At 32.9% G+C, this 10,752-nt stretch overlaps 1 protein-coding gene across 1 annotated transcript in view; it reads right to left on the bottom strand.

The window, feature by feature from the left end:
• Nucleotides 1–7,751: 7,751 nt before the first annotated feature.
• Nucleotides 7,752–10,752, bottom strand: part of LOC111701986 (RNA polymerase II subunit A C-terminal domain phosphatase-like) — a 24,041-nt gene continuing 21,040 nt past the window's right edge. The window contains 3 exon segments of the mRNA XM_023473495.1: nucleotides 7,752–8,396; nucleotides 9,323–9,394; nucleotides 9,978–10,118. Of these exon segments, the coding sequence (XP_023329263.1) occupies nucleotides 8,301–8,396; nucleotides 9,323–9,394; nucleotides 9,978–10,118 (309 nt within the window). The 3' untranslated portion in view covers nucleotides 7,752–8,300.

Genomic DNA, 10,752 nt, shown 5'->3' with positions numbered 1-10,752 from the left:
CTTTCGCAAGTTCTAAATGTTTATTTGGTCCTGGAATCTGTTCTGGTTCTGGTTCAGATACATCCATGTTCACACTGGTAACCTCTACAATTGGGCCTTTCAGTATGGGCATGGAATTACTTCTTTGATCCTTTGTTACCACCGGTCCATGTTTCTCCGGGATGGATTCTGATCTATGAAGTGTTCTAGATCTTCCAAGTTGTTGGTTAGGAGCTTGTGGTGGGTGAATAATGATTTGGGATAAGACAGGTTCTACTTGATTAGTCTTCTTCATCTTAATATACTCCTTCACCAATACGAAAACTACCTTGACAATTTCAAGTAGTATCATAATTGCCAGCAATATTGTTGATGTAGGGGGCATTGAACATGTTTTATCCAAGGATTCATCAATGTGTCTCAAATCATAATCTAGGCTCGAATTTCTTGGGAATTGATAATTCTGGTTTGAATTTCTGCCAAATTTATCCTCTTGGCTAGAATTTCTGCTGAATTGATCCTCTAGGCTAGAATTTCTGCTGAATTGATCCTCCAGGCCTAAATTTCTGCTGAATTGATACTCTAGGCTAGAATTTCTGTTAAATTGACCCTTCAGGCTTAGATTTCCGTTGGCATATGAGACAATCCCAGTTTCAAGTTTAAAATGAAACAGTGTAAGGGTGTTTGAGTTTTCGCTGCACATGACTATTCCGTAAATAAAATCCATTGTGCTGACACCAACTGCTGAGGAACCAGTAACAAATGCTCCAAGAGAGGTTGGGTGAATGTTGTGGAAAGTCGCTGGATGGGTTAACAGCAGCAGCCTTCCGGCTGAAAGACTACACAAGGCTACCAGTTCCAGGATACTGAAGAATCTTGGTGACAGAAGACCAGCAGTAAGGGTAGGAAATTTGTTTACCAGTAACCTTAGCTCTGAGTTCCAGAAACAAGCCAGGGTTGAGATCAATAAGCTCCTGAATACGGCTAACATTGAGAACACAGTGAACACTGCTAGAATTCTGTTAAGTATGTTTTTATGAGCTGGGGGCCTTGTATTCAGAAAGGAGAGGAGAAGTGATGCAGCCAACATGGTTATTGTGAATCCCATGCAGTCTATAAAGAAGGTGTACATGTTTGGAGTTTCTGGGACTATGATGACCAGACAAATATAGACCACTACACACAACGTTTTTACCCAACCTGTTAGGGGCAGTTCCATCCTGCCCCCAACTCTGGTAAAACCAGACTGAACGGAGAAGATTAAACGGGGTAGCGAGGATTTGAGAGAAGGTTTGATATATCTCTCTTTGTTTATGGTTACTCAAGGATATATTTTACTTAAAAGAGCAATCTAAGAGTATCTCAATCTGAAAGTATCTATTCTGATCTCTTGTATAGAAGAATTCAATCTGAGATGGAATTTAAAGAATTTGAGCTGCGGTTTAAATCCGCCAAAACCCGGTTTAAATTAAGCGCCGGCTTAAATCTTGAAACATTTGATACAATTTTAAGTGGAACCAACCATATTTAAGCCGCGGCTTAAATTTAAACCGCCGCTCAAATTCTTTAAATTCGGCCACTGGAAGTATCTATTCTCTTATAATAGAAGAGAGCAATCTGAAAGTATCTATTCTCTAAGATAGAAGAAAGCAATCTGAAAGTATCTATTCTCTTATGTAGAAGAATGCAATCTGAAAGTATCTATTCTGTTATTTTGAAGAATGCAATCTGAAAGCATCTATTCTCTTACATAGAAGAAAGCCATCTGAAAGCATCTATTCTCTAACATAAAAGAGAGCAATTTGGAAGTATCTATAATTCTCTTATATAGAAGAGAACAATCTCAAAGTACCAATCTGGAAGTTATCTTTTGATTAGAAGAGAGAAATCTGGAATTATTTATTGTACAGAAGTTAGCAATCTGGAAGTATCTTTTATACAGAAAAGAGCAATCTGAAACCATCTATTATACAGAAGAGATAAATTTGGAAGTATCTATCTATATCTATATCATAGAACAAGACATTATACATATATATATATATATATGTTGCGTATAGCCAGCCAAACGGCTGGACCGATTGGGCTGAAATTTTTTTGTGGATACTCATGGGTTGCCGGGGAGTGTTATAGGCTAAAAAAAATCGATTTAAAAAAAGAATTTCCACGGGCAACGGCAGGTCTTTCAGCTAGTTCTTTTATGTAGAAGAAAGCAATCTGATGTTATCTAGTCCAATATACAGAATTGAGCAATCTGGAATATCATTCTATAACATAGAAGTAGACAATCTGGAAGTATCTACGGTACTGAAAGTGAACAATCTCGGAAGTATTCATTCTATAATAGAGAATTTTTCAATCGAACTTTTTTTCAATGTAACGAACGATTTTACTGTACGAACGAACGAACAGGACGAACAACTGAAAAAAAGCTGAAGGCGCCCAACTTTAGTGTTGATTGAACCACTTTTCGATATATCAAAAAAAAATTTTTTACATTTTTCGAATATAGTGTTTCTGAACTCAGACGTTTCAAGATTGATATTTTAGGCCCATATATATTGATTTATTTTGACAAAAAAAATTTTCTGACTCACATATGTGATTTCATTTACACAAAAAGTGCTATATAGTTTCACTCTAGTGTTGATGAGAACATCCATCAAATCAAATCATAAGTGTTGGGGAAAGCTTTAGGCTCCATTTCTCAGACTGGAGTAATCTTATTCTAGAATTAAAGAGAACATCCATCTAATCAAATCATGAGTGTTGGGGAAAGCTTTAGGCTCCATTTCTCAGACTGGAGTAATCTTATTCTAGAATTAAAGAACTAAGATATAATGTAAACCAGAATTTATTCAAGTATTTTAAAGGAAAATAATATTGGCATTAAACATGTAATACTTAATCACAAGCTTTCATGGTAAGTAATGATCGTCAATGATCATGGGAGGTCAAGATCTGTAAAAACTTACCCCCATATCCTATCTCAAGAAGTGATCTGTTAATTCAAATGGCATATAAGGAACAAAATAGTTATCAAAACTGTGTTAGGAGATCATATAAAGCATTAGATTCATTAATTGTATTGCAGTTGGTTGATCCAGTTGATCATCAAGAGTGATCAATTTAACCTGGAGTTCTTGAGATTCCAAAATAGGCTAGGGTTTTCACACAAACATAAGCATGTTAATAAACAGAACTTATTAAAAACGTATTCCTATTTGGAGAATATAGTCGATGTGGAAACGTGATTTCAACTGATTGATCTTTAGATGCGGAACAGGGCTGATACGCGATATCCTTACCAGAGCTTTCTATCTACAGTTTGATGTATAACTTTATCCTACATCATATATTCACCCACCCACTCCCAGTCAGTCTTAACAAAGATCTCACGGTGATCTACAGCACACAGCTAGTCTGAAAAACCTCCCAGGTATTGTTTAAATCTAACTTGAGTCAAACATTATATTAACAATAATTCCTGAGGACGACTGTACGTTTTGTTTCTGTACTACATACTTCTGTAGCTCATGAGGGATCGTTTCTAGATCAATTCCAGAAAGTGACTATTATTCTTTATTTCAATAATTATTCTATAAAGAATAAGATCGTTCTAAACCTGACTTTAAGCTAATCCAGGAGTATCCTGATCTATGTGCATTCATCCTACGGAATCAAGGAAGAAGTAAGTCCGCAGTGTTCACAGGACATCTTAAAAGGTTATTATCTAATAAACCTAATCTACATCAATGAAAACTGGTTCCTTATAGTTCTTTAAATTAGCAGGAGAAATTATACCGTTACACAGAAAACTTAAAACCTGATAAAACCCAACAGAAGACATTTGGATCAAATGAAAAATTTATATTAGAAAGCTTGGGACACCATTGTATTTCGTAAAATATTCTCATTTGCCTTTTGAAACAGATGTTTTAAGCTTGAAAAAAGTTCTCATATAACTCTTCAAACCCTTTTATCTGGTCGTAACATTTCACCAGAGATCACATTTTAAAATATTGGATTTTAATGTATTCTGTCAATTAACTTTATCAGAGGCCGAATTTAAAGAATCTAAGCCGCTACTTAAATTTGAGTTGTGGCTTAAATATGGTTGGTTTCACTTCAGATTGTCTTTAATGTTTAAAGATCTAAGCCGGCGCTCAATTGAAACCGGTTTTTAGCGGATTTAAGACACGGCTCAAATTTATTAAATTCGGACACTGGTCACAACATTTTACCATTCATCACATTTTATGAATAGTTTATATTTTCAGCTTCACAGCTAGTAGATGATCAAGAAATAAACTCTAAAACTAAAGACTTGAATATTTCTGTCTATGAGGTGACGTATAAACAATACATTGGTTAAATTGTTATGCACTTCTATTGTTCCGACGCTGAAAATTAAATTGAGAGATGCTAAAGGCTGAAAAGTGCAGACACGAAACGCCCTGAGCCCAAAACTTAAGACAGGGTATCGTCATGAAAACCAGTTTTAGAACCCAGGTTTCGTGAATGGGGTTATGCAGTTTTGTGGATATCAATATTTGTGTTATGAAATATTACTTTATTTAGTTTTTTCATATTTTCCATTTTTTTAAAACCTTTTTAATCAAAATCTACACAAATGTTAAGATCCCAAAAACGAAACTCTGGAGTTTCGTTCAACGATACTCTTTTAAATTTCGGGCTCTGGAGGATATTAATGTAAAAGAGATAATTCTGAAACCTGTTTGTAAGAATATAATATGTCTTATTGTCTTGTATCTTCTGTGAAATCAACCCAACCATAATAATTACACTTGAAACAACAATATGATATAAGTATATCTTTATTAAGAATGTTCCCAGAAACATTATTAAAGGACTAAAGAGGATCTTACTATCTTTATAAATTATCTCGAGAGCCTAGGATCAAGATTCAGACTGCTATATAAAGTTAAATCAATTTTCAGGACTTAGTCGACTTTAAAGTGTCGCAACGGTTTGACCTTTTATTTTTCATTTTAACTCTCATTTTGAACTATTTAAAATTTGTTTTTAGCTTTATTTTTTAGAAGTAATTAGCCATTTTTCAAATAATTTTTGCGCGAGAACTGGCAATCTTTGAATCACTTTGTGAGATGAAGCAGATTTTAAAATTTGTCAAGTAGATAATGATTTAAAATTTGTCAAGTAGATAATAATTTAAAATTTGTCAAGTAGATAATGATTTAAAATTTGTCAAGTAGATAATAATTCAAAATTTGTCAAGTAGATAATGATTTAAAATTTGTCAAGTAGATAATAATTTAAAATTTGTCAGGTAGATAATAATTAAAATTTCTCGAGTAGATAATTTAAAATTTGTAAAGTAGATAATGATTTAAAATTTGTCAAGTATGATAATAATTTAACAAAATATTGCCTTTTCATTTTGTTACAAAATTGAATTTGATTAAAAAGATTAGGTTAAAAACTGATGAGATAAGAAACTATAACACAGTTTAACACAAATTTTAAGTTCATTGTTCGATTTGTTCACTGTACGTATTCGTTAATTTTCATTCATTTTTGTTAGGTATTTAAAAGGAAATATGCAAATCAGTTTTTCTTGAATACACGGTATGTTATAGAAATTTTGCGAATATTTATATGGGTAAAAATACTGAAATGCATTTTTAAATTTGATTTACGGATGTAGGACACACCTCGCTTTTATATTAACTTTGTCTTCTATTGGCCACATTCTTAATGTTCAAAAAAAGGTCATGAAAAATGTTCATAAAAATGTGATGAAAAACATTTCTGAAGAATTTGGAAACCCATAATCAGGGGGCGGAAACGTCATGTGTGTGTGTGTCTGTACCAAAAGAGTGTTTGTGAAGTTTACCGAACCGAAGGTGTGTAGTGTACTGTAGGTATATACAGTACATACGAATCTCGGTATTTGTACAGTCTAGAAGAGTACATTTGTTTATTGTTAATTGTTTACTTAAAAATAAGTTTCATATACATGTAGTATATTATTTATATATTTAAGTCACAATAAGCCATATTTTCATGTAAAGAATATAATTTGGTTAAAGTTTACAATAAACTAGTCGTTATTCAAGCTTAATTATAATTGACGACATTGTTCTGCAATTTCCTTGACTGTAGTCATGTTGTGTGTCTGTACCAAAAGAGTGTGTGTAAGGTTTACCGAACTTGTCTGCAAAGCAATGCGACTGGCTTTCTCATGTCAGACCAGCGCCATTTTCCTTCCCTTTATTCTTATTCCCTGCCCATAATCTTCTAAAAAAATCTCTCTCATAATATAAAATAAATTTATCAGAATTGCGAAATTATATTAAAAAAGCAAGGTACATGGTTGTGTCCGTTTTGAACTGTAGTCTTTTTTAACATGGAGAAATCATACATCGATATAAACTGTAACTCAGACCGGAAATAGATAGAAAACGATCGGCATAACTAATTTATTGAGTTGTCTGAAGACGAAGTTTTTAGACTGACATGTCATATTCAGAATGGTACCCTTTTTATCCTTTATTTGAGTAACAAAAGGAAGATAATTAGCATTCCATCTTGGCTAGCCAGAAGCCACTTTGAAAATTTGATAATTTTGAATATAGGTTTTCAGGTAGAAAAGTAAGAATATATCAACCTCCCATGATATGAAAAAAGTTAAAAGGGTACTATTGTAAAACAAAGATGCCACTCTATAGAAGAATGGTCAATTATACTTACATCTTCAGTTCCTTTAAGTTTTAATTTTAATTTAATTTTGATTAATGATCAATCTTATATCAAAGTAGAGAGCAAAGTATTAATCTTGATAATTTCTGAGCAAGGGTCGTACAAATTACTTGACATTCAATAGTGACAGCGAAATATCATCTAGTTAATGAACAAAGATGTATTATATACATTTAAAGGTTGTCATGTAAAAGAATTGTACATAATTAAAGTATTCACATGGAAACAGTACATCATTCATTTCATGATTACTTGTATGTTTACAAGAATAATCTACAGAATTCATGATCAAAAGGTGAAAATAAATGCAATTCTTGATCTAATGAAGAGATTTATAGAGAATTCTTAAACATATGAAGAGAGTTGTACAAAACTCTTGATCATATTAAGAGAATTGTACAGAACTCTTAATCATATGATGAGAATTGTACGAAACTCTTGATCATATGAAGATAATTGTACAGAATTCTAGATCATATGAAGAGAATTATACAGAACTCGTTATTATACGGAGAGAATTGTACAGAACTCTTAATCATATGAAGAGAATTTTACAACTCTTGATCATATGAAGAGAATTATACAGAAATCTTGATCATATGAAGAGAATTGTACAGAACTCTAGATCATATGAAGAGAATAATACAGAACTCGTGATTATACAGAGAGAATTGTAAAGATTTCTTAATAATTGACGAGAATTGTACAGAAATCTTGATAATATGAAGAGAATTGTACAGAAATCTTGATCATATGAAGAGAATTGTACAGAAATCTTGATCATATGAAGAGAATTGTACAGAAATCTTGATCATATGAAGAGAATTGTACAGAAATCTTGATCATATGAAGATAATTGTACAGAAATCTTGATCATATGAAGATAATTGTACAGAAATCTTGATCATATAAAGATAATTCTCAGAAGTGTACACAAATCTAGATCAATTGTAAATAAGGCATACATTTAAACCAATAAACTATTTCAGATAAATCGTTGTCAATGAATACAATTTGAATCAATGTTATTGTAGCATCGATTATATTTCCGAGTTCGTTTCATAAAATCAAGCTTTTTAAATTTCCGTCGGAGGGATCGTTTGGAGGGATCGTTTGGAGGGATCGTCGGAGGGATCGTTTGGACGTCAAATGAAGCAAATCAATATTCAACATCAATAAGATTCGGGGGAATTATTCATAATAAGTATAATATCAATTGTCTTTTTTAAATCCAAATTAATATCCGAAGAAAGACTTTGGAAACCGTTTCCAAAAATGCATGAAAGAAAAAGTGAAGGAAGGAATTCATAAGATATATTTTAGTATATATCACCCGTTTTCGATTAAACAACAAACACTGGTTTCAGGAAAAAGCTACAAATAAAAAAACACTTAAACCCCTTTAAAAAATGCTTAAAAATGTCCCCTTTAACCAAAATGAAGTTAGTTAGTTCTTCTAAGTAAGGTATTAGTTAAAATCTGGAGAATTTACGCCTACAAATACAAGTTTTATCGGTGGACGGTTTAAGATGAAGCTTTTCACGCAAAGCTAAAGCTATTTATCGTATCGGCGCTTCTTATTTGTCCAGCTCCCTCTCTAGATCGGCTCCCATAAGGCTCCAATCCTCCTGACCTCCGATATCTTCATCATCATCATCACTCTGCTCCTCAACCTAAAAGATACTGTCGTTGTAATTTCAAATGACCCTCTATTTTAAGAAAAACGCCCGATTTACAATAGTACCCCTAAAACCTTTATCTGATAAAAAGTAAGAAAATACGCGTAAACAGAGAATTTACAAGGGTACCATTATGAATCACTTTAAAATTCTAGGGTCGCTTAAAATAACGCCTCTCTCAATTAATCTCAATCAGTTTTCAAATATGTACGGAATGTTTTATAAGGATTTTTAAATCGTCAAACTGGAAAAAAATAAAAGGCGAGTTCTAAAATATCTGCAGAAGTAAAAGAAGTGGAAAGATTGCTAAACCACCTGCACGGGATACAGTCGGTTCAAATTCAAATCTTCATGAATCATTAACTAAGAATCAGTTATTCAAGATTTGAACCCATAACTTCGGAGACATCGAACGAATTTATAAAATGTCGTTTTGACAATTGTTCATTTTTCAATGAATTTTACACTTCTATACAGGGTGTCCCACACCATACAAGATCGTTTATAGCTCTAAATTGAGATTAAAGCTGGGCTAATCAGTTAATCACCTAAAAAATGTTTAAGGCTCATTTAGTATTATGCGCGTATTTTGGCGTAAAGCTTGGAGATAATCCAACATGATATGGGGGAACAGTTATAAAAAGTTCCATATAATTATCAAATTAATAAAATAAATATCTGCAGCATTCCATTATCAATAGGTTAAGAAAATTTTATGAATCCTTTCGATGTCTCCAAAGCTCTAGGTTAAACTATTTAAAAGGTGGTATTGATCTTAGAAATCGTATCCATCGTATACATTGAGGTAAAAATAATACAGAGAAATTAATCATACTGATATTTGTACTAATTTTCTTCGGTACATTAATTTATAAATTATCATTTCTAACTTCCAAAAAAAGTAAAAATAGCACTAGTACCTCGAAATCGCTGGGAACCTTCTCCCCCCGCTGAAACTTCATCAAGGGTGCTTCGCAGTTGCTGTCCTCATCCTGTTATTCAGTAATTACATTTTACTTATGTCGAAACTTCTTTCATCTCTTAATATTTTTGCTAAATCTAAAGGATATGTCAATTGAGAATGTCTAAGGAAAAACTCGCGAAGTATTTTCTTGCAAGATCAATCCTACCTTTTTTTTACAACTTAATTTTACCAAAAAGATAGGTATGTGATCAAATTTTTGAAATAGTATTATTCGCTGAATTGTTGAAAATTTTAAAATGTTTGGATAAAAGGTATGAAAAAAGATAAAAAACCATGCCTTGTGATGTCCAATTCTTAATCCCTCCCCCCCCCGATCTTCAAAAATCATGTAATTCTTAAAAATATACAGTATACCCTATCTCATTAAAACATTGTTGAAAAGAAAGGAAAAAAAGTTACAAAATACAAAAGTCGAGACAAGAAAAGGACAAAGAACCATCGGGCCCCCATCTGGTCCATGACTAGCCAAAGTGCCCAAATGTACCCAAACAAGATGACCCATGAAACACTTTGAAAAAAGACTAAATAAGTGTTTGCTCCATAGTATTGTTAAAATTTAAAACATTTAAAATCATTTTAAAAACCATCACCTGATCATAATCCAAATCTCCGGATTTTCTCTTGTGTCCTCTAGGGACGTCTTCTGTAAAACTGTCCTCACTAGTGCTAGAGGACGGTCTCATCTCCACTTCGTCCTCGTCCTGAGGCTCATCGTCCTCCGGACCACTTCCCTAAAAAGTCCTCAATAAAATTTTCAATATTCCTGGTGATTTAAAAGAAAGCATGTCTAAAAATTGCAGTAACGTCATAGTGAAACGGACATTAGGAACAGATTCATTTCTAGATTTTCTTTAATAACCAAGAACAGTGTTACATAATAATGGGTATTGTTTTCGTTCACGAACGAAATATTTCAAAAAAAAGAGCAGCGACCGGACAAATTGGATTATTCAAAAATACTAAAAATATTTTTTTAAAACGACTTAAAAATAACCGAATGAAATGGGTCAGACAAACGATGAACAAACAAATTAAAAAAACCCGAACGAAATGGGTCAGACAAACGATGAACAAACAAATTAAAAATAACCGAACGAAATGGGTCACACAAACGATGAACAAACAAATTAAAAGAAAACCAAACGCGCCCATCTCTATAAAAATACCGTTTGCAGCTTGCTAATAGAAAGGTGACAATATCACCGCTAACATTTGAACAGTAGCGCTGCAAATAATTTACAACCGAAAGTCAACATCTGCCAACATTTGCAATAAAAAATACTGCAACAGACATTCAAAATCACCAAGAATTGACTAAAGGGGATGGTGGAGTTGGCACATTTGATGTAGGGGGGGGGGGGGCCC

The sequence above is a fragment of the Eurytemora carolleeae genome, unplaced genomic scaffold, assembly GCF_000591075.1.
Source record: "Eurytemora carolleeae unplaced genomic scaffold, Eaff_2.0 scaffold359, whole genome shotgun sequence".
In the NCBI taxonomy this organism is placed as follows: Eukaryota; Metazoa; Arthropoda; class Copepoda; order Calanoida; family Temoridae; genus Eurytemora; species Eurytemora carolleeae.
The sequence above is the reverse complement of the archived record's forward strand: the minus strand, read 5'-3'. Positions and strand labels throughout refer to the sequence as shown.